Raw genomic sequence first — 25,209 nt, 5'->3', positions numbered from 1 at the left:
ACTCACAGTGGGCTGTCAGTACTGACAGTAGATAGAAAAATTAGTAGGGGTGGCCCCCTTAAACATTCTGGACTTAGGGTGACCAGAGAGCAAGTGTGAAAAATTGGGACGGGGTGGGGTGGGGGATAATAGGAGCCCATATAAAAAAAAACCCAAATATCGGGACTGTCCCTATAAAACTGGGACATCTCGTCACCCTATCTGGACTTTGGATAAGGTTTCACACTAAGGTACCATTTTCCTTCCCTTTGCCCCCAGCTACCATGTCATTAATATAACTACCATTGTACTTTCCAGAAGAGTAATGGATCACCACAGTAGATCATCTCACAAAAAAGTAATGGATCACTACTCCCTTGTTTCCCTGGAAACACTGTAATACTCCATACAAATATTTTTGTGACAATCAGATTTACCAGCTGTACAGACACCGCAGTAGAGAATTTGGATTTACTACCACCTATTTGCCTGAATAACACTACGAAATTCTCAGTCCTTTTTACATCTAACTCATGATTTAGTCTCTGTTGGGTGTCTTCAGAAACGGTAGTCCCATTAGTTATGGGTATTATTCATAAAAGTCCACATTCTCCTTTTAGCATTTTATTTCACATCATGTTCCACTGCATTTCACTGACTTCTCACTTAAGGGTGCTGTACAGCAGTGAGGTCAGATTAGAAAGCTCTAACGCACTATATAAAAGCTAGGCACTATTATTGTTGTTGTTATTAATTATCTCCAGTATAAAGTGATTCTGAAATGGCAAGAACTGCAGATAGGTGATTATTTTCCGTAATTTAGAACTGTTCTTTTGGCAATATTTTATGTAACACTCAAGTATAAGAGAAGCTCTGGGCATGGGGCTAGTGGCACATGTTAGTTATGAAAACGTATGAGAGTTTTGACTGAAGACAGTAGGGCAAATTCATCACTTCCAAAGGAAGGATTATTCTAATCACGCTAGAATAAAAGATCATTGCAGCCTGTTTTTAATAGCCTTTCTGCTCCTGTGATGTTCCTTGGCTGCATACATCCAGATGCCATATTTTATCAGTGAGGTTTGAACATGGGACCTTCCTCACTGAAACACAGGTCTTGCCACTTGAGCTGAAGGAAAACTTCTTTTGCTGTAAGCTGGGGAACCTGGTGACCGTTTTTTTTTTTTTTTTTTTTTGCAGGTGAGGCACAAATCACAAAATATTTATTTCCACCCCGCCCAATGTAATAGCTATTAAAAGCTTACCTTGTTCATATGGAAACAGCAGCAAGCAGACCAGGCAGCTGGAGTTGCTACTGTTGGCTCCCCATGCACGGGGCCTGCCCCGTGGGGGCTGAGGCTGGGAAGGCACAGGGTGTAAGCCCCATCCCTTCCCTCTGCAACCCCCTGCAGCGTGGGTTTAACTGCTACAATCCTGCTATGACTGCACCAAACAGTGGTTACCACAGCAACACCCTTATAAAGTGAATCCTGGATGGTAGGTTGCCATAGTAACAAGGCAGATTCAGGAGGCACTATTAGTTATACCAAGAATTGAGCCTCTTTTGCTACTGGAGAGAGTGAATTGTGACATTTAAGTCAAATCAGTTTGTCTTTGACTGATAAACATATCCAGATTTAAGTAAAAAAGAGTTTTCAAAATACATTTTGTAGCCTGACTGGCGTGGGCTAATGAACTGCCACGAATTATAAGCAAATCATGTTTGTGAGGGCCTGTCACTAGAGGGAGACATGGGCATGTGCATTAAGCAATAGATTAGCTTTCCTTACTGTAAATGTGGTGATAATGAAGTCATTCGCTAGGAAAAGCTGAAGAATAGTGCAGCTTTCCTTCCCATAAATGTAGTTCTAATGAAGTCATTCTCTAGTTTCTCCTGCTCTGGAAACTAGAGTAACGACCGCATCAAACACTTGCCATTAGTCTCAAAGCACATATGAAGCCTAAGGAAAATAAAACCTACCTTCATCCTTAAAAGTGGCAATAGCACACTTTGTTTGCTACACTTTCTGTTTGTGGCAAGTCTCCTTAATATTTCTGTCCTTTGATACAGTCGGCGACAGAAGGCATTTCTATATTCTGGTTATCTTTTCCAGAATTCAATTTTTGTGTGCGCGCATACACAAAGAGAATTACCTTAAATTTCTGTAGTAGTTGCTCAATCACCTCTCCTGTTTTCATGTTACTGTTTATTCTTATTTTAGTTTCTGATCCAAAGGCTGGAGTGAAAACGGATGTCTAAAAACCAAGAGCAACAACAAAATGTGATATTTGATGAAAACACACTGGTTTAAAATTGATCTGGGACAATATGATGCATCGTGTCATGCAACATGTGTATATTATTCTTTCTTTGCTTGAAATTGTCTGCTCCTTGAAATCTACTTATGCATATTTTAAAAGCAGTAAATAGTCCCAATTTTTTTCAGTGTGACATATTTCTGTGAACAGACTTATGCAATGCGTGGTTCTTGTTTTTTTTCTAGCTTCTTATAAAGGAAGGAAGAAAGAATATAATGAGAATTAATGAGAATATTATGAAGATATTCTGAGCTACTATAGTTATACCTATGATAGCATTTCTACTGCAAAATCCTATGTTATAGTTTTTATTTCTTAGCACTAAAAACAATAGGCCAAAATTCTGATCTCAGTTATATCACTAACTCTGGGGGTCATTCCACTGATTTTAATGAAGCTAGTCTGCATTTTCCCAGCACATATGAGTGCTGAATTTGGCTCAGGTTTCAGAGGGGTAGCCATGTTAGTCTGTATCAGCAAAAAGAACGAGGGGTACTTGTGGCACCTTAGCCCTGTTCTACACGGGGGAAGCGGGGGGTACCTAAGATACGCAACTTCAGCTACGCGAATAGAGTAGCTGAAGTCAGCGTATCTTAGGTCTACTTACCTGGCCATGAGGATGGTGGCGAGTCGATCGCTGCTGCTCCCCTGTCGACTCCGCTTCTGCCTCTTGTGAGCTGGAGCTCTGGAGTCGACGGGGAGCGCATTTGGGGATCAATTTATCACGTCTAGATGAGATGCGATAAATCAATCCCTGATAGATCGATCACTACCCACTATCCGGTGGGTAGTTAAGACCTGCCCTTAGAGACTAACACATTTATTTGAGCATAAGCTTTCATGGGCTAAACCCCACTTCATCAGATGCATGCAGTGGAAAATACAGTAGGAAGATATCTATACACAGAACATGAAAAAATGGGTGTTGCCATACCAACTGTAATGAAACCAATCAATTAAGGTGGGCTATTATCAGCAGGTTTAAAAAAAAAACTTTTGTAGTGATAATCAGGATTTCAAATTTCAAACAGTTGACAAGAAGGTGTGAGTAACAGTAGGGGGAAAATTAGCACGGGGAAATAGTTTTTACTTTGTGTAATGACCCATCCACTCCCAGTCTTTATTCAAGCCTAATTTAATGGTGTCCAGTTTGCAAATTAATTCCACTTCTGCAGTTTCTCATTGGAGTCTGTTTTTGAAGTTTTTGTTGTTGGAGAATTGTGACTTTTAGGTCTGAAATTGAGTGACCAGAGAGGTTGAAGTGTAGTAGCTTAGTTCAGTAGGGCCAAAGACTATGGTTATAACCTTGTTGTATGTAAAGATTGTCACAGTGTGCCTGGCCCCGGGGAATGAAATAGGTCCAGAGCCTGTGGGCCAGAGCAGGGGCTCCCAATATGGCCAATTAAAAGGGTAGGGCAGCACCTGGGACTATAACAGATCAGGGCAGCTAGACAAAAGAGACCAGGATGAGAGCAAGACCTGGTGAGTTGGAGACACCCAGTGAGAGAGAGACAGGGTGAATCAGAGCTGCCGAGTGAGGTCAGGAAAAGGGAAAGCTGACAGTTGCCAGAGCCAGAAGGTGTTTCCTGGGGGAAGATGCCTGAAGGAAGGAAATCAGCAAGAGGGGTTTATCAGCTGACCTCCCCAAGCCAGAGCACCAGGGCTGGAGAGGACTGAAAGGCAAGGGGAGCACCAGAGGGGATTACCCACTGATGTCTCCAGGTTGGAGAGCTGGACCCGGGGAACAGTGAGAGGACCCAGGAGAGTGAGGGACACTCTCCTGGTAAAGATGATATCCCAGCAGAGGGGCTGTGGGGGTTCCTGCTGGGAAGAGCGGGGTTGGGCTCCAGCTGGAAGGGCTGGGCTAGCCATCCAGGCAGAAGAGGGCCAATGAGGAGCCTAGGGGTGGCAGAAGAGGAAGACACTGGACTGTGCTATGGAAGGACTTCCAGCAGAGAGACTGGCAGGACACTTGCTGGGGAGAGCGGGGTTGAAAGGACCAGGTTTGGGGGATATGGGAAATGGACTGCTCTTGGGATTTTTGTTGAGGAATCAATGAATTGTGTTTTGGTAATAAACTGGCCCCAAGCAGGGGTATTATTTAATAAAGTGAGCCTGAAGTGGATTTATTGGGGACTCTGAAAGAGGAAACTGAAGCAAATGTACCTGTCATGTCACAACCTATGATAATAGACCTTAAATTAATGTCGGGTAAAAAAATTAATGAGGTGAAAAACAAGAGTAAAACGTTAAAAAAAACCAAACATTTTAAGGTCGTATACAACAATTACAATTGGTGAGACAATGCTGAATTACTGCATGTTGGAATAAGTCCCATGACTGCCGTCGACCTTGTAAAACTGGGAGATGTATCTCAGGGGGCTATCCCAGTGAGCAAACACACCTGGGAAAGATTCTGTTCAGCCCTTGTGGATATGCATAAGGGAGCCAGGGCCCCTCTAAGAGGGCAGGGCGGTACCAGTACAAGGAGTGACCATTGTATAGGTACTGTCCAGAATCGCAGTAAAGATGCATAGTTCCCTGCTCTCTACGCTGGCTTCCCAGAGGCTACTGAGTCAGGTTCAAAGTCTTGGCCCTTTGCTTCAAGGCTCTCAATGGTTTGGGCCCAGGATAGCTAAAAGATCGGTTAAAGCTCTGGGAGTGAAGGCGACAGTCTCGCCTCTCAGGCACAATGGAATCATTTGCCATAAGGCTAACGCTTGCCTCTGCAGGAGACAGAGCTTGCCTGGGGGCTGGTCCAAGGCTGCCGAACAAAATCCCGCAGGAATGAAGGACCATCCCAAACCTCTCTTCCAAGGGCAAGGCACACTTCTGTGGCCTGCCTTCTCTGACATAGACACAGACCAGGGCATACAGCATCCCTAGCAGTATTAGGTGCTGGGAGCAGGGCAAGGAGGGATGGGGGGTGGGCAGAGCCATGACTCCATGCCCCCTTTTTACCAGCCAGTCGAGCTTGCCAGACACAGAGGGGGGAGGACACTGCTCCCTCCTTAAGCACGGTGCAGCAGACATGGCCAAGCGCACTGTGCGGGAGCTCTCTGGGGGCTTGGGCTGCTGGGTTCTCATGCCACACTTCACCTGATGGTGGTTAAGGCAGAATCAAGCCTTAAACAAATCGTTGCATTTCACCCCATCAGTTCTCTGCCGCATTCACAGTAACTTTTAGCACAGGAGAGCGTTCACACCTCGTAGTTGTAGAAATGCCCATTAATGGAGAACCTGTGTGTTTCCACGTCTTTTCTTGCTATTGTGGGGGAATTTTCCCTTTTCCTCACTTGTGCAGCATCACTCATGGTTCTGGTTCTGTGAGGGGTCAGGGAGTTGAGCTCCTGCACACTCCTAGGCTTCAGGGTGCTGCTCTCATAAGAGGAGCAACCTGGACAAAATAAAACATCATCAGCACAGTGTAGAGCTACTTCACCTCCCTTTTAGTACAGCCCAGTGCTGCTTGCAGCATCATTTCTATAGCTGTTTGCCAATAGGTGATGCTGGTACGAAGGTATAATGGTTTGTAGTGTTCATAAAGCAGTCAGAGTTATCGGCTGTTTGAACTGGCCACCAGTAACAGTATGTCATTCCATTGAGTCTGTGGGGATAATCTCCGTAGAGACAGCATAATTCATTATTATGGGCTGATTGCTATATAGGTAATGAGCAGGTGTATTGCCATCACTACTATGTATTATAGTGTATTCAAGCAGGGTCTAAATATCCCAAGATGTCTCGTATTACTCCTCCCCACAGACAGGGCTACAGTTTGTCATCAGTTGTATCACATCAGAGGACTTTCTGATGAATATATGAAGAACACTGACCTTTCTCATGGTTTGGGGGTTCTACTGAAGAACTTGGTGTCTCTTCGCTAATGTGATGGAGATTATGAACTTCTCCCCAGCGCATCATCCCCCTGAAACAGGGATCAAGCATATATTTACAGGTTGATACTCTTTTTTAATTGAGGTGAATTCAGTTTAGGCTCCAGCCAAGCATCACGTAACAGATGGCCGTTCCTGTTCAGAACTGTAAACATCATGTTAGAGTCTTTCATTTGATTGTATAAAGTAGGCAACTTTAGCACATCACAATATCATGTTTTACTAAACATGAATTGTGGGACCAAGGGCACCACAAGTTGCTCATCAGCCTAAGTGGAACAGGGCAACTACGGAAAAAATGAGACAAATTATTCTAACTTTATTATTATTGGTTTTATAGTTACATGTAGAGGTCCCAACTGAGATGAAAGTCCCAATGATCTAGACACTGTGCAGAGACATAGTATGAGACAGTTCCTGCTTTGAAGAGCTTATACTCTGTATAGACAAAACCGGCCAATGAGGCCTCATTACCTCCATTTTACAGATGGGGAACTGATCCACAGAGAGATCTGTACTCCTAGCACAATGGGGTGCTGATCCATGACTAGGGCTCCTAGACACTGTGATAATATAAATAAAACAATAATAAGAGACTTGTCCAAGGTCACACAGGAAATCTGTGGCCCAGTGGGAACCAAGCTCTCCTAAGTGCCATGAAGTACCTTAACCACAAGCCCCAACTTCCTCTGTATAAATAATTCCTTTATTCATTAAATTATTTGACAAATAGTCTTTGACCAACTACAGCACTGATCAAGTACTGCAGTAAACAACTTGCATGAAAATATATTGCAACAAATAATGGCAAACATGTCAGAAACTATATTTGAAGAATAATCTGATCATATCATCAAGTGGATGGCTCATACTTAAGGCTATGTTTTAGTCACGGGTATTTTTAGTAAAAGTCATGGACAGGTCACAGTCAGTAAACAGAAGTTCATGGCCCATTACTTGTCCATGACTTTCACTATATACTCCTAACTAAAACTTCAGCCGCGGGGCCGCAGGTGTTCTGCGGGAGCGAACCAGGCTGCTGGGGGGTGGCCTGGGAGCCCTGCTGGTGCTAGGCGGGGTGGGGGTGGCACGCAGCAGTGCATGGCCCAGGACCTGCACTGGTCCTTTTGGGGGCCGGGGGGGAGAGAAGAGAATTGGCAGGGCTCGCAGGCTCCCCACCTGGCTCCATGTGTCCCTGCAGCTCCTAGGGGAGGGGCAGCCAGGGGCCTGTGTGTGCTGCTCCTGCCAATGGAACCGCAGCCATGAAAGATTTGGGGGTGGCACCTGCAGGCATGGGCAGAGCGCGGAGCCCTTTTGCCCCTCTACCTAGGAGCTTCAGGGACATGCCGGTGGGTGGTAAGTGCCGCGCTGCACCCTACCCCCTGCCCCAGCCCTGAGCCCCCTCCCACACCCAAACAGCTGCAGCTGTCCCAGGGCAGCCACTGAGCCAGCACCGGCCACTGCAGAAGTCATGGAAAGCCACAGAATCCATGACTTCCGTGACCTTGGTGTTTTATCTAAAAAAATCAAACAAAAAATCCTGTTTTGGATTTCAGCTCATAGACTTTGAGGGTCCATCATATCACCTAGTCTGACTTCCTGCACATTGCAGGCCACAGAACCTCACCCATCCATACCTGTAATAGACCCCTAACCTCTGGCTGAGTTACTGAAGTCCTCAAATCATGATTTAAAGACTTCAAGTTACAGAGAATCCATTATTTGCACTAGGTTAAACCTGCAAGTGACCCGTGCCCCATGCTACAGAGGAAGGCAAAAAAACAAAAGAAAACAGGGTCTCTGCCAATGTGACCTGGGGGAAAATTCCTTCCTTACCCCAAATATGGCGATGAGTTGAACCCTGAGCATGTGGGCAAGGCCCACCAGCCAGGCACCTGGGAAAGAATTCTCTGTAGTAACTCAGAACCCTTTCCATTTAGTGCTCCAGCTCCGGCTGTTGGGGATATCTGCTGCTAGCAGTCACAGATGGGCCATATGGCATTGTAGGCAGTGTCATCAGGTAAATTATTGAAATCAGGTTGCTCAGCTGTATTTGAGAATTATGCCCTGGAGGCAGGGACAGACAATCTCTGTGATTTCATCACCCTGAAACTTGTGGGACATTAGTGGGTTAAATTAATGCTGATTCAGTCGGCTTTCACCCAAAGGGGCCCTTCAGGGGTTGAGGATGGAGGAGGATTCCCTAGCAGCGATGCTCCTGCTTAGGGTTCAGGAGGAAGCACACAACTTTCACTTGTCTCAGGGGATCTGCTGGTTCAAGGGGAGGGAAGCAAATGTGCCATTCCCCGACCATAACGGCAGAATACAGTGGGAATTCATGCGCGGAGTTCCCCATCTCAGGTATGCAAGTAGCTCATATAGGAGATTGGGTCCTTTAGGTCATTGATTTTTGGAACTACTTTTAAATCCCACTTTAAAGCCTGGATTCATGATATTAAAGTGTCTGCTTTCTGCATTGCAGAAGCTGCCACAAGGCCAAACAAGCAACAAATGAAACCTTGCACAGGTTTCCACCAGGCAAAAGACAGGCAGAGCCTTCACAGAATCTGGTGTGCAAATGTCATCTTTGTTTTATCTTCACAGTTGGACTGTGGGAACATCAGCCTGCATAAGGCTTACAGAAGTTAATATATTACCTTTTACTAGGGAACAAACCCACAAGCTCCGGCGACTTCAGAGTCACAAAAGGTGGAATTTGCTTCTCATCTTGGATTTTTAACCAGATGGGACAACGTACTCCCCAAAAAATAGCCAGGATTCCTTCGATAACTGGTTTGCTGCCTTCTGGCTGAAAAAAAAATCCAGGAGTGCAGTGTTATGACGGGCCCAGGGAACCAGGTTCCATGTGAAGTTGCAGGAAACAGTTGAAACTAAGAGCCAAGTCCCGCCTGTCAGATGGTGAAGCCAGCAGGACAAGTGCATTTTATTGAAGGTATCAGCAAGGGGTAGCCTCTGGTTAGCACAAGCCCGGCACAGACCCTGGGTACGTACTTGACTCACTATCCCACCCTGAAACGCCTGGTGCACTGTCTTCACTGCTACTCTTACCCACCCCAAGCTTGGATTCAAGCTAGCTTGGGTAGGAGAGCCCAGGTAGAGCTTTGCTGTGTGGATATAGACAACCCTGGCACTCTAGCTCACTGACTGAGGAACCAAGTCCGGGCTGGTGTGTCCCCAAAAAGGGTCTGCTTAAGTCCTGGCCTGGATTTTGCAATCATGGAGTGGATTGCGGACCACACTGCAGGGCTACGTTGTAAATTGAGGGGAAAGGGCCCACTCCAATACTCACTGATATTAGTGGGCTTGCATCAGGCCAAAATCCTGTTGTCCTTGCGTAGCGCCCTTACTGTGACAAAATTCTTAATGACTTCACGGAGTTTTGACAGAGTACAGATTGAGAAGCCCATATGCTCCCCCTTCACAGATTATTTTCCCAGGGTTATTTCTCTGAGGGCCCCATGTGTTCCCGTGAAGGCAGAAGAGTGGAGGCTCTCCACTGTGGAAGAGGATAAGTGAGTCAGACCTCGAAACCAGGGGATCTTGGGGGACACACCAGAAACAAGACCCATTCACTCAGAGGTCCCTTGCCTCCACACCAGCCCCTGGCCCCTATGGCCCATGCCAGGATTGTGCTACCAAGATCTACCCTGACTGCTTTCAGAGTAACAGCCGTGTTAGTCTGTATTCGCAAAAAGAAAAGGAGTACTTGTGGCACCTTAGAGACTAACCAATTTATTTGAGCATAAGCTTTCGTGAGCTACAGCTCACTTCATCGGATGCATACTGTGGAAAATACAGAAGATGCTTTTATACATACAAACCATGAAAAAATGGGTGTTTACCACCCCAGAGGCCTATTGGGGGTTTCCCTGTGTTGAGGAGGATGCTGAAAGAGTTACAGCAAACTTGAGCACCAATGACCATGCAATTTCCTCCCTTGGGTTGGGGGAGGTACAGAGAGTCCTGGCACAACCCTACTTCCCTCAGCTGATGATTCTGGATCCTTGTCAAGCTCTCCGAGTAGGACTCCCTGGGATCTAAAGAGTGGAGTGGCAGGGAGCTCCTGCTGCTGAGTCAATAACTCCTCCCCTTTTCATGACTCACCTAACCTCGATCTGTAACTTTCAGTGCTCCACCACTCTTGAAGAATGGGACTGTAGAATTTGGCTGTCATGCTTGCTTTTTTATATTGTAAAGACTCATGTTATAACTGAAGACGCACACTCCATCTTATACATTAATGTGCCACTAATGCACTCCTAAGGTATCTGAAATCCCATGTTCCACAGTTCACCTGCAGTATGTACCAAGAACTCGTTAGCACCTCCTCCTGCTGTGCTTTTCAAATAGACAGTTCTGTTTGCTCACATTCCTTACTTGATTACAGGAGAGCTGCAGATTCTCTTGGTCAGCATAAAAATAGTTATACGTCTTCAGTAAAGAGTTAAGTTGATCCCTAGAAGAAGAGAACACAATGAGACTATTTAAAAATCTCTCTAGTACCATAAAATCCAGATGTCAAGGTCAACATTTTCAAATATTGTTACACTTCTAAATCCGTATTTAGATTTCAGGAGCACTCAGCTTCTACAATTGCACCGGCGTCAGTGGTAATTGTGGGGCAATCAGCACCTCTGAAAAATCAGGCCATGAATTCTGGTGGCAGCCAATTTTAAAGCACCCAAGTTTGAAATGTTGGCCAAATACAGTAATTTAATGGGAACAGACACTTTACAATGACAATATAAAACAAGTATACTGTACAATAACAAAATGTCTTCTTCAGTACATAACGGGACTGGGAACAACTGATTCCAAAACTTGTCTTCAGAACTCTGGGCATGCTGCAGTTAGAAGTGCTTGTTTGGTAACTGGAACACTAAAATTGGGGGATTTGCTAGCTCATGAGAAAATAAGACATTTTGAAGACTGTCTAGTATAGCGCTTGGAACAGGTCCTAGTTAGAACATTGCTTATAAATCAATATAAATAGTTTCTCAAACCATTCAAAGGGAAGATGGAAATTGGGTGTTTAAGGATACATCTGTATTTGAGCTGCGAGTTGTGATTTCCAGCTTGCGGAGACATACGCGCGCCAGCTCTGCTTGAGCTAGTGCCTAAAAATAGCAGTGCATCTGTGGCAGCACTGGTGGCCGGTCGGGCCAGCTGCCCCAAGTACAATCCTGCCCGGGGTAAGTATTTGGGCAGCTAGAGTGAGTCACCATCCATGCCGCCACTGACATACTGCTGGTTTTAGGCATTAGCTCAAGCAGAGATAGTGCAGAGACATCTATGAAAGCTGGGAATCACACCTGATAGCTCAAAATATAGATGTACCCTAAATGTTCTTTGTGCCTTTGAAAATCTTCCCCTTAAGCATTTTTATATGCTGGTGTTGCAGTAGAGACCCTCAAATTACAGTTGAGAGGACACTTCTATTCTAAATCTACAGTATTGTAATGTTAAGCTTGAAAGTTGAATCATGCAAGAGTCTGGAAATTCAGAGCTAGTGTTCCTCGAAAGACTGGAGCTGTGCCTTCTTTGCACATCTATCTTTCAGCAGGGTCCTTTACTAGATGATCACAAAGTACTGGACAATGTCATGTGGCAAATAATACAAAGGAACAACATTATCCACACAATCTTATATGCACAAAATTATGATTGCAGACATGTTTTGTGATTATGAAAGGAAGACCCTATTGCAATGCTTACATACAAGGAGAGATATAAGGTTCCTAAAGGACTCTTTACTCTCAGTTGCTTTATTTCTGTGTGATTAAAATAACAATGTTACAATAACAATTTGTCTCATTTTTTATTTAGCTAGGTTGACGTGAAACATGAAAAATACAGTTCAGAATAGTTGAAGCTGCAGGATAGATCTCAGCTTCATATACAGAAAAAAATCACCTTTATGAGATAGCAATTCAATACTTCTCTGTTTTTGCTTCCTATGCTCAAATTTTTAAAGCTACCACAAAACACTTTGGACCGCATTTTGAAAGTCTTACACACGCTGGATAATTTGTAATCTCACTGAAATCAGTGGAGCTACTTACAGAGCAAAGTACTCCCTAGTGTGAGAGGGGCTGTCAGAATCAGGCCCTTTTTCTCATCTGGTTGAAGAACAAAACAATGAGTTTCATTTCTCGCAGCTTGGACTCACGACTTCCAGTTGGAAGTTCTCTAATCTATTTATTTGGCAAAGGGGTTGGAGCTTTAAAGACCCAGCAACTCAAATTTGATACTAAGCCCTGGTCTACACTAGGACTTTAGGTCGAATTTAGCAGCATTAAATCGATGTAAACCTGCACCCGTCCACACGATGAAGCCCTTTATTTCGACTTAAAGGGCTCTTAAAATCGATTTCCTTACTCCACCCCTGACAAGTGGATTTGCGCTTAAATCGGCCTTGCCGGCTCGAATTTGGGGTACTGTGGACACAATTCGATGGTATTGGCCTCCGGGAGCTATCCCACAGTGCTCCATTATGACCGCTCTGGACAGCACTCTCAACTCAGATGCACTGGCCAGGTAGACAGGATAAGAACCGCGAACTTTTGAATCTCATTTCCTGTTTGGCCAGCGTGGCAAGCTGCAGGTGACCATGCAGAGCTCATCAGCAGAGGTGACCATGATGGAGTCCCAGAATTGCAAAAGAGCTCCAGCATGGACCGAACGGGAGGTACGGGATCTGATCGCTGTATAGGGAGAGGAATCCGTGCTATCAGAACTCCGTTCCAGTTTTCGAAATGCCAAAACCTTTGTCAAAGTCTCCCAGGGCATGAAGGACAGAGGCCATAACAGGGACCCGAAGCAGTGCCGCGTGAAACTGAAGGAGCTGAGGCAAGCCTACCAGAAAACCAGAGAGGCGAACGGCCGCTCCGGGTCAGAGCCCCAAACATGCCGCTTCTATGATGAGCTGCATGCCATTTTAGGGGGTTCAGCCACCACTACCCCAGCCATGTTGTTTGACTCCTTCAATGGAGATGGAGGCAATACGGAAGCAGGTTTTGGGGACGAAGAAGATGATGATGAGGAGGAGGTTGTAGATAGCTCACAGCAAGCAAGCGGAGAAACCGGTTTTCCCGACAGCCAGGAACTGTTTCTCACCCTGGACCTGGAACCAGTACCCCCCGAACCCACCCAAGGCTATCTCCTGGACCCAGCAGGCGGAGAAGGGACCTCCGGTGAGTGTACCTTTTAAAATACTATACATGGTTTAAAAGCAAGCATGTGAAAGGATTACTTTGCCCTGGCATTCGTGGCTCTCCTGGATGTACTCCCAAAGCCTTTGCAAAAGGTTTCTGGGGAGGGCAGCCTTATTGCGTCCTTCATGGTAGGACACTTTACCACTCCAGGCCAGTAACACGTACTCAGGAATGTTGTACAACAAAGCATTGCAGTGTATGTTTGCTGGAGTTCAAACAACATCCGTTCTTTATCTCTCTGTGTTATCCTCAGGAGAGTGAGATATAATTCATGGTCACCTGGTTGAAATAGAGTGCTTTTCTTCAGGGGACACTCAGAGGAGCCCATTCCTGCTGGGCTGTTTGCCTGTGGCTAAACAGAAATGTTCCCCGCTGTTAGCCAGAGGGAGGGGGGAGGGTTGAGGGGGTAGCCACGCGGTGGGGGGAGGCAAAATGTGACCTTGTAACGAAAGCACATGTGCTTTGTATGTAATGTTAACAGCAAGGTTTACCATGAAAGAGTGTAGCCATTGTTCTAGAAAAAGTGTCTTTTTAAATACCACTGTCTCTTTTTTTTTCTCCACCAGCTGCATGTGTTTCAATGATCACAGGATCTTCTCCTTCCCAGAGGCTAGTGAAGCTTAGAAAGAAAAAAAAATGCACTCAAGATTAAATGTTCTCCGAGCTCATGCTGTCCTCCCACACTGACAGAGCACAGACGAATGCGTGGAGGCAAATAATGCCAGAGTGCAGGAAAGCACAAAATGACCGGGAGGAGAGGTGGCGGGCTGAAGAGAGTAAGTGGCGGGCTGAAGAGAGTAAGTGGCGGGCTGAAGAGAGGGCTGAAGCTCAAATGTGGCGGCAGTGTGATAAGAGGAGGCAGGATTCAATGCTGAGGCTGCTGGAGGACCAAACCAGTATGCTCCAGTGTATGTTTGAGCTGCAGCAAAGGCAGCTGGAGCACAGACTGCCACTACAGCCCCTGTGTAACCAACCGCCCTCCTCCCCAAGTCCCATAGCCTCCACACCCAGATGCCCAAGAACGTGGTGTGGGGGCCACCGGCCACTCCGCCACAGAGGATTGCCCTAAAAAAAGAAGGCTGGCATTCAATAAATTTTAAAGTTGTAAACTTTTAAAGTGCTGTGTGGCATTTTTCTTCCCTCCTCCACCACCCCTCCTGGGCTACCTTGGTAGTCATCCCCCTATTTGTGTGATGAATGAATAAAGAATGCATGAATGTGAAGCAACAATGACTTTATTGCCTCTGCAAGCGGTGATCAAAGGGAGGAGGGGAGGGTGGTTAGCTTACAGGGAAGTAGAGTGAACCAAGGGGCAGGGGGTTTCATCAAGGAAAAACAAACAGAACTTTCACAGCGTAGCCTGGCCAGTCATGAAACTGGTTTTCAAAGCTTCTCTGATGCGTACTGCGCCCTCCTGTGCTCTTCTAACCGCCCTGGTGTCTGGCTGCGCGTAACCAGCAGCCAGGCGATTTGCCTCAACCTCCCACCCCGCCATAAACGTCTCCCCTTTACTCTCACAGATATTGTGGAGCACACAGCAAGCAGTAATAAAAGTGGGAATATTGGTTTCGCTGAGGTCTAAGCGAGTCAGTAAACTGCGCCAGCACGCCTTTAAACGTCCAAATGCCCATTCTACCACCATTCTGCACTTGCTCAGCCTGTAGTTGAACAGCTCCTGACTACTGTCCAGGCTGCCTGTGTACGGCTTCATGAGCCATGGCATTAAGGGGTAGGCTGGGTCCCCAAGGATACATATAGGCATTTCAACATCCCCAACAGTTATTTTCTGGTCTGGGAATAAAGTCCCTTCCTGCAGCTTTTGAAACAGACCAGAGTTCCTGAAGATGCGAGCGTCATGTACCTTTCCCGGCCATCCCACGTTGATGTTGGTGAAACGTCCCTTGTGATCCACCAGAGCTTGCAGCACTATTGAAAAGTACCCCTTGCGGTTTATGTACTCGCCAGCTTGGTGCTCTGGTGCGAAGATAGGGATATGGGTTCCGTCTATGGCCCCACCACAGTTAGGGAATCCCATTGCAGCAAAGCCATCCACTATGACCTGCACATTTCCCAGGGTCACTACCCTTGATATCAGCAGATCTTTGATTGTGTGGGCTACTCGCATCACAGCAGCCCCAACAGTAGATTTGCCCACTCCAAACTGATTCCCAACTGACCGGTAGCTGTCTGGCATTGCAAGCTTGCACAGGGCTATCGCCACTCTCTTCTCAACTGTGAGGGCTGCTCTCATCTTGGTATTCATGCGCCTCAGGGCAGGGGAAAGCAAGTCACAAAGTTCCATGAAAGTGCCCTTATGGATGCGAAAGTTTCGCAGCCATAGGAAATCGTCCCAGACCTGCAACGTCCCACCAGTCTGTGCTTGTTTCCCGAGCCCAGAATCGGAGTTCCACAGCATGAACCTGCCCCATTAGCACCATGATGTGTGCATTGGCAGGGCCCATGCTTTCAGAGAAATCTGTGTCCATGTCCTGATCACTCACGTGACCGCGCTGACATCGCCTCCTCGCCCGGTATTGCTTTGCCAGGTTCTGGTTCTGTATATACTGCTGGATAATGTGTGTGGTGTTTAATGTGCTCCTAATTGCCAAAGTGAGCTGAGCGGCCTCCATGCTTGCCTTGGTATGGTGTCCGCACAGAAAAAAGGCGCGGAACGATTGTCTGCCGTTGCTCTGACAGAGGGAGGGGCGACTGACGCCACAGCTTACAGGGTTGGCTTCAGGGAGCTAAAATCAACAAAGGCTTTACATCAAGGAGTATTTCAGGCAGGACTTCACGGAGGGTTCCAATAAGAAATGGTGCACCTAAGTTATTGTTCTTATTGGAACAAGGAGGTTAGCCTGGCCTCTGATTGATACATGGCTAGATTTACCTCGCTGCACCTTCTCTGTGAGTGAGTGCAGTGTGACCTAGAGGAATGAGTCCCCTAGACAGGGGAGGAGGCAAATGAGTACAAAACAAATCTGGTCTATTTCTTGTTTTGATCCACTCCATCTATCTTTTACATCTTTGGCTGGCAGCAGACGGTGCAGAAGGACTGCATGCCATCCACATCTCATGGCTGCTCGGCAGAAGATGGTACAATACGACTGCTAGCCATCCTCATCTCTTGCCTGCCCGGCAGAAGATGGTACAGTAGGACTGCTAGCAATCCGTATCGCCTGCCTGCTCACCATAAGACAGTTCAATAGGACTGACTGCAGGACTAAAGAGAATGACCTGGTCAAGTCACTCCAAATTTAGTCCCTGCGCCCATGTCTGCCCAGGCGCTCCCAGCCGATGTGGCCAGGAGCACCTCGGACACGACGAGGACGGCTACCAGTCATACTGCACCGTCTGCTGCCAGAAGGCAATGGGTTGCTGCTACTGAATAGCAATGCCGCACTGCGTCTGCCAGCACCCAGGAGACATACGGTGACGGTTACCTGAGCGAGTTCCATGCTTGCCATGGTATGGCGTCTGCACAGGTAACTCAGGAAAAAAGGCGCGAAACGATTGTCTGCCCTTGCTTTCCCGGAGGGAGGGAGGGAGGGAAGGGGGGCCTGACGGTATGTACCCAGAACCACCCGTGACAATGTTTTAGCCCCATCAGACATTGGGATCTCAACCCAGAATTCCAATGGGCAGCAGAGACTGCGGGAACTGTGGGATAGCTACCCACAGTGCAACGCTCCAGAAGTCGACTCTAGCCTCGGTACTGTGGAAGCACTCTGCCGAGTTAATGCACTTAATGCACTTAGAGCATTTTCTGTGGGGACACACACACTTGAATATATAAAACCGATTTCTAAAAAACCGGCTTCTATAAATTCGACCTTATTCCGTAGTGTAGACATACCCTTAGGAAGTCTGTTAAGGAGAGCTTCAATTAGTGTCCACCATTCCCAGGTAACACTCAGAATTCACAGCCCTGACCCTTTTCTAAGACCATGATCCACAGAATAGCATTTGTTTCAAAATGTAAGGCAGATTGATACTACTGAGGAGGTATACCATAAAATAAGTGAGGCACAGCCAGAAAAGGAAGAATACTGGAAATAAAGCTTACATAGTCCATCCAGTCTAGGAAATTTACAAACTTTGCACTGCTCCTAGATATCAAACTTAATAACACCTCTAACTTTCCAAATGGAAAGGAGTAGAGCCAGGAGGCCTGTGAAACTCTGGGTGACAATATTCAAGGTAAAGAAGACCAGTGTAAAATGTTAAGTTTCTCCTTATTTGGGATGGTGCTATAGAACAGACAGGAAAGAAAACCTTTACTGTAGATCCACAGAGAATGCAAATCTCTGTGAAAATGAGAGACAGAATTCTGAAAATCTGGATCTCCAGTTGAACAATTCTGGGACAAATATATGGGGCAAAATATTATTCCACTGTAGTTTTGCCTTTGACTTCAATGGGGCTGGATCTCATTCATGATATTCAAAAACAAAAAGGTAGAGAATGCAATATATAAAATCTCCCCACTGTATTTTCCACTGCATGCATCCAATGAAGTGAGTTGTAGCTCACGAAAGCTTATGCTCAGATAAATTTGTTAGTCTCTAAGGTGCCACAAGTACTCCTTTTCTTTTTGCGGCTACTACTCTGAAATAATGCAATAGCTTGTGCTTTTACCATATGCAAAGGGGTTCTAAGTTAAAAGTTAAAAACACATGTAGGTGGCAGTCATCTCCCCTAGCTCCAATACTGAAGGAGCAGATATGCAGAGTTTAACATATACTAACAGTGAACAGGGCTGCTATACACACAAGCCACTGTATGATATGAGAGAAGGGTATGTTAATCAGTTACACATTATAGCTTTGTGGCAGTTTGTTAGTGATTACCACACATCCTGTTGGAGGCATATTTCCCTCTGGAATATTGACCTGCATTTTTCTATCAATTTTTTTAAAAGGATCGTGTGACAGGGTGCTGGCCAGGAGGTCCTGAGCCAGCCCTCTGTTAGCCCAGCTCCAATTAAGAAGCATTAATTGGGGCTGGCTCGGTATGTCACACCTAATTGATAGAAGGGAAGCACCTCCGGGCCTCATTAGCCAGGGGGCTATATAGGGCTGGCAGGAAGGAAGAGAAAGAAAGAAGCTATGGGCTGGGTGTCCCTGCTTGCTGGAGAAACTAGCTGTCCCCCTCCTAGGTTGCTAGTTTGGAGCCATCTGTAAACAGAAGGTGGTGGGAACTGACACTGTAAATAAAAGGCACTGGTGATTGCACCCAGAAGAGGTCTCATGCTGATTTGTGGGTGCAGGGGTCCCTTAGTGTGAGGGCAACTGAAGGCCCTGTGACAGATAGTCAAGGTTGTTTTAGGTTTCATAGTAGCAGTCGTGTTAGTCTCTAAGGTGCAACAAGTACTACTGTTCTTTTTGAGGATATAGACTAACATTTATTTGAGCATAAGCTTTTGTGGACTGTAGCCCACTTCATCAGATGCATAGAATGGAACATATAGTAAGAGGATATATATACACATACAGAAAATATGAAAAGGTGGAAGTTGCCAGACGAACTCTAAGAGGCTAATTAATTAAGATGAGCATTATCAGCAGGAGAAAAAAAAACTTTTGTAGCGATAATCAAGATGGCCCATTTCAGACAGTTGACAAGAGGTGTGAGGATGCGTAACATGGGGAAATAGATTCAATTAGTGTAATGACCCAGCCACTCCCAGTCTCTATTCAAGCCTGAGTTAATGGTTTCTAGTTTGCAAATCAATTCAAGTTCAGCAGTTTCTTGTTGGAGTCTGTTTTTGAAGTTTTTCTGTTGCAAAATTGCCACCTTTAAGTCTGTTACTGAGTGATCAGAGAGGTTGAAGTGTTCTCATACTGGTTTTTGAATGTTATGATTCCTGATGTCAGATTTGTGTCCATTTATTCTTTGGCGTAGAGACTGTACATGGCCAATGTACATGGCAGAGGGGCATTGCTGGCACATGATGGCATATATCACAGTGGTAGATGAGCAGGTGAACGAGCCCCTGATGGCGTGGCTGGTGTGATTAGGTCCTATGATGTTGTTTTAGTTTGACTCAGTACCAGCAATAATGGTGCTAGAGAGTAATTTGCACTTTGTACCCAGATTCTATTAATGAGTAGTGAAGCAAGCAGGAAAACTGTGCCTTAAATAAATACTATGGTTAATTTTATTTACTTTGAAGAAGTTCTCTTTGGTGAGAGGAATATTAATGGGGGTTTGGTAACTGTATGTTTATTCTGCCTTAATTTGATGGAGCTATTAAATAACTACACGAGCTATCTTACTTTTCTTTTGCTTTCAGAGTTACAGAAAAATGTATCCACTCCACATTCAGGGGGAATGGGCATGAGAATGAAGATAGCTGCCCTTTCAATATTTCCAGGACAAAGACAATAAACCACAGGCCTAAAATAGCATACCAATTAGTAACGAGCACAAAGTTTCCTGCACTGACATCTTGCAATGAAAATATGAGGGAAAGCAGACTGAATGCCCCTGGTCCTGCTGCTTGATGTTATTTATAGGTAGCTGGCATTTAAAAATGGCAGGAGGAGGAAATAAGTGTCTAAATCCCATTGTGTCAGGATTTAAAACACACTCACAACCTAGAAAAAAGGAAAATACTCTAAGCCAGAATGGGGACCCTTCACATGCAGACCCTTTCTGGTGAATGTTCCTTTCTTCTTGAGTGCACATCTGACAAATTGTGTCTTATCACAAGTACCACAGACAGGCACGCCCTTTTGACATACTAGGCCCTTGAGATGGAAGGTGAGTATGATGGTGGCGGTTTTACACAAGTTTACCATAATTTGTTTAAGACTAGAGCTGTGCAAAACGTTTGCAGTGAAAACCAAACCCAGGGAAACTCACTACGTTTCAGGCTATATTATATATTTGAAATTCAAACCATCCATTGAATGATTCACTAAACATGGCTAGCAAATTTGAGGAGGATTTTGAACAAGCATGGCAGAATTTATGAATCAGGAGAAAGCTGGTCGTTTCAGCTGATGATTGATTTTAGATTGTGGGTTTGATCAAACCTGAAACTGAAAGCAGAACCAGAGGTACAAACCCATGCAAATCACTGCCAGAGGGCCTAATCCGTTAAGCACAATAAATATTAATAAAAACCTGTCTGTGAGCAAAGCAAACACACAGCATCTGCAAACTCACCCAAGTAAACAAAAGGTATGTACACATTTGTTGAAAACACACTGCACACACCTACTCTTAGAGCTATTATTTAATTAATCCCTTTGCCAATGATGATTTACAGAGGGAGTGGAAAATTACAAGAATATATTTATAGTAGTGTCAGGAAAAAGTGACATTTAAATCACGCACAGGATCATAAAGAGCAACAGATTACTGTGTAAATATTAGAACTGACCCTTAGTTGACCAGGAACCTAAAGAAGAACCATGTACAATATCTATATATTGTTAAGGCCTTGCAGTGTACAATCCTTCACAAGCAAGTAGAACGTTTAGTGTTGGCAATGGGAGTTAATTGTATTGATCGAGGACACTGTATGGTCCTGAATAAGTGATCATAAGTAAATAAGTGAATAGGGAAGCCTGATGTGAAAGACTAAGAGCCTGATTTTGAACAGTGTCTCAAACCAGCTTCCCATTTTCCTCCAGCAACTATTACTTGGATGTTCCTCCAATGTGATTTGTGCCTGCAAGTACCAGAAAGCACGCATAAATGATTAACATATTGATGGATAGTAGAACCGATCAGAGGATCACAAGTTTGTTTTGGGGCAACTTTTAAGGTTTTGACATTTGTTTTTGTTCTGCATTGATGTGAAAATGAAGCTTTTCCAACATTTTCATGAAAACTGAATTCTGGTGAAATGTCCATTTTCAGATCGAAAACTGAGCTTTTCAGTTTGGAAGTGGAGTGGGGGTTGTCTGTGTCCAAAACATGAGCTTTTCAGTTCAGGGGGTAGAGGGAGAGAGAGAAACTCTTCCCGACCCGCTTTTAGGACACTTGCCTGGGATGTGGGAGACCCAGATCCAAGTCCCTGCTCTGCCTCATTCACAGCAGACAGTCCTCGTCCCAAACAGCTTACAGCTGAAGACGAGAAGCAACAAAAGTTGGTATAACTGAAAGCAAAGATGGTGGACAAAGGAGGACGAGGGTGAGAGTGATAGCAACATATGGCGGTGTAGACTAGCTATATACAAGATTTGCAGCCTTTTACTTTAGAAAGGTATTAAATAATACATGGTGGGCTTATGAAAGACAGGAGTACTTTCCCTTCTGTCTGTTCCTTTACACTGTCTTACTACAAGTAAAGTAAGAGGTTTCTCTGAGGTTTCTGCCATATGTAACAATGTTCCTGTCTCTGCAGCCTACCAGCTCTTCTGTTTTCAAACCCCATTTTCTTCCTTGCCCTGTCTCTGTTTCTTCCTCTGTTAGTATTTAATTGTATTACCCATCTCTGCACATGCAAAGCATGAGGTAAAACAGTCTCTCTGAAAGATACTAAACAGAACAGCATTGTATTGTACTTTCCTAAGGAGCATAGGTCTGAAGTGGCTCCTGAAGCTAATCTCTTCTTTGGTGGTGCGCCCTTTATTCAGTACTAGATTGAGGCATTAGGGCCCACTAAAGTCAATAGGACTTTTTCCATTGACTTCAGTTGGCTCTGGAATAGGACCTTATTGTATGGATCAACAGCCCTGTTGACCAAAGTGATCCCCCCAAAAATAATGTTTACAGTAGCTCCCCCAACTGGAGAGCAGTTTTGGGGCCAAAGGGTTTTGGCTAATCCAAGCAACTATTAGCTGCCATTTGTCCTTGCCTTTAATCATAGTGAGAATGTTGAAAACACTTCCCTGTATTGAATTGGATTTGCTTGTCATTCATCCTTTGTGTCCTATCAGCCAGGAAAAAACAGCAAGATGTTTGAGTCATCCCAGAACAAAATAATAAATAGAAAGCTTGAAATACAAAGAGAAGTGAAACAAACCATGACAGATAAGACATTTGCCTGTAATATCTCTGGGAGACCTTATCGAATTAAGTTTAAGTATAGTTAGGGTCCATTGCATTAAATGAACGGTTTAGGTATTATTGTGGGCCAGAATTGTACGTAACCTCTCTCTAGGGGGGGAAGGGGGATGTGAACCCTGGAAAGTGTTATAAACTTCAAGGGACTATACTGACCAACAGGCCACACAAGAATGGACTTTTGGGACAAAACAGTGTCAAGTGGTTTGCCAGAGGAATTTTTTGAAGCTGTGCCCTGAGGAAGAGACCATTGTCTGCTGATTAACTGTTCCCAGAGTCTCATGATCAAAGGCCAAAACTGTATAAAGGAAAGACTTATCTATTCCTGGGGGTGGAAGAAGGAGGTACCAGTTGTGCACTAGACTGTTGTGAAATTGTAATAAACAGAAAAAGCCTTTTCTCAGGTTTGAAGGACTGACTCCTACCACAGCCCTTGCTGGAATTGGGGATGATCTCCAGTAAGCTTTTTAGCATGTGTGCAGGTGCTTTTATTGTTTTTAAACATCTTCTCTGCAATGCTTTCACCTTAATAATAAATGTGCTTGCTTAGAAAGGGCTGTGGGGTAACTTGTGACTGCTGGCAATTACAGGTGCTCATAGCCTTCGGCGAGTTAGCAAAGCACAGACTCTGGTCTGTTTGCATGCTCTCATTTGCAGGAGATAACAGTGTAGGCAGGGTACCATGCAGCATGAAAACCTCTGATCATGAGGGTGACACACACAGGTCTCTACCCAAATGAGGGCTGAGGAGTCAGGAGTGGGTGCCTTCGAGAGCCACAGAGGGGGAATATAGGCAATGTTGCCCTGAACCATGACAGAAACAAGCAAGCAAAAAATTCCCTGTCGTATGACTGATGACGACTAGGGTCAACAATGTCTTTGACCATGCAGGTGCCTCAAAAATATTGGAGGGTAAAATTCAGCACTTTTTTTCAGAAATATGTAGCATTTGAGCTCCTGCTGATCCTGAATGCAAGAATCTCCAAAAAGTCATGAATGAAATTTTTTTTTCATGCTTTGAAAGCTTTTAATTATGACATTTTAATCTGTGCATAATCCATCCACTTGGCAGTGATGACTCAACAGCTAGGAGGTTGGTTGATGGGTTCCTTTCTGTAAAGGTTGCCAGTTCCTTGCTGGAGAAGGGATAAAGAAAGCGTTTAACAGCTTTGGTCTAACACTGAGGGCCATATGTGGCCCTTGATCCATGCATGCTGCAAGTCCTATAGACAGCAATGAGAACTTTAGCCATGGACTGAGGGCATTGCATGACCCTGTGGGGGTTACTTTTGAGATTGGCTCTATATCAGGTTAAAATAGAGACTAATCCTGAAAAATCTTTACTCAACTTTAATCAGCGCTTGCTCAGGCAAAACACCCACTGACAGCTGTCTGTGGGAGTTGACATAAATAAAAACTAACACCCTCATCAGGTGCAATAAACATCATCAGATTCATCATCAGGTGCATCAGTGCAATAAACAGTGTGACTAAAATTGTGCAAACCATTTGGAAATAAAGTCCTATAGGGGAACTTTGGTAGCAGATCAGATTTACTTGTCCGGTATGCTTTCTGCCTGACTGTGGGACCTTGGAAAATAGTTTAGAAGACCAAAATGGACTTGACTTAAGTGATGTTAATTTTCTTTCCTTATTAAAATATAAGGAACTTACTATATATTTGTATACACAGAGTGGTTAAGATTTTTCAAGTTGACTACAGGGAGCCGTGTGGTTAAATCACGTAACTGGCATTGATTTTCTCAACCACTGTTTTTAAGCACAGACATCCCTATGCTTGGTGGGAGGCTGGGTCTTTCAGTGAGGGCACTGAGATACTTAATGACATTTGTCATTAAAAACTGCTGAGTATGAACAGTGTTCAGATTACAGTTGGGTGAAATCATTTAGAAAAAACACAAGAATTTGCTTGAAACTTCACCCTCTTTCCCCAAATCAAATCTAATCACTTAAAGGTTTGGTTTGAATACATACTCCCTCCTGCCTATTCTCGAAGCCCTTCTCCATCTCCGTGACCCCAAACAAGGCCCTTAATGCCCTCTTCTCTGAGCCCAAACAGGCTCTTCAGTCCTTAGCATGGCCCCATCATGGAGTTTTAGATATGAAGTCTTCCTCAAGCTAATGCAGGGCAGAATCCAGTCCTCAGAGTTGGGCTGTTTTTCCATTATCTATTTCAAAATCAACCCCTCTTCTTGTTGAATTGTGACATTATTGATCACATTACAAAACAATGTTATGACAAGCAGTATCCATTACAAACAACAGGGTCATAGGAGCAGCAACAGGGATAACAGTGTGGGAATCTTCTCAACATCTTAGATGTCTATATACAAACGGGGGACCATGGGGAATAAACACGGAGAACTGGAAGTCCATAAGCTAAATTCTGATTAAACTGGCATCACAGAGACTTAGTAGGATAAGTCTCATGGCTGAAATATTGGTATAGAGTGGTGTAGCTTGTTCAGGAAGCACAGGCCGGGGGAAGAAGGCAGGAGGTGTTGCATTATACGTCAGCGATATATGCATTTACTCTGAGATGTAGAAGGAATTGAGAGGCAGAGCAGTTGAAAGCCCCTGGGTGAGGATAAGAGGTGGAAAAAGCAGAGGCTATGTCAAGATAGGAGTCAACTACAGACCACTAAATCAAGAGAAGTTGGCGGCGGATGAGGCATTTCTAGAACAAAACAGAAATATATCCAAGACATAAGACCTGGTAGTAATGGGGGTGTCAGAAT

At 44.8% G+C, this 25,209-nt stretch overlaps 1 protein-coding gene across 1 annotated transcript in view; it reads right to left on the bottom strand.

Moving 5' to 3' along the window:
• Positions 1-25,209, bottom strand: part of RASSF6 (Ras association domain family member 6) — a 41,277-nt gene that overhangs the window by 5,773 nt on the left and 10,295 nt on the right. The window contains exons 4-8 of the mRNA XM_073340369.2: positions 10,593-10,671; positions 8,852-9,003; positions 6,135-6,226; positions 5,505-5,695; positions 2,134-2,235 (exon numbers count right to left, since the gene is read on the bottom strand). Of these exons, the coding sequence (XP_073196470.1) occupies positions 2,134-2,235; positions 5,505-5,695; positions 6,135-6,226; positions 8,852-9,003; positions 10,593-10,671 (616 nt within the window). The remainder of the gene's footprint in view (positions 1-2,133; positions 2,236-5,504; positions 5,696-6,134; positions 6,227-8,851; positions 9,004-10,592; positions 10,672-25,209) is intronic.

Source organism: Lepidochelys kempii, chromosome 4 (genome assembly GCF_965140285.1).
Source record: "Lepidochelys kempii isolate rLepKem1 chromosome 4, rLepKem1.hap1, whole genome shotgun sequence".
In the NCBI taxonomy this organism is placed as follows: domain Eukaryota; kingdom Metazoa; phylum Chordata; order Testudines; family Cheloniidae; genus Lepidochelys; species Lepidochelys kempii.
The sequence above is the reverse complement of the archived record's forward strand: the minus strand, read 5'-3'. Positions and strand labels throughout refer to the sequence as shown.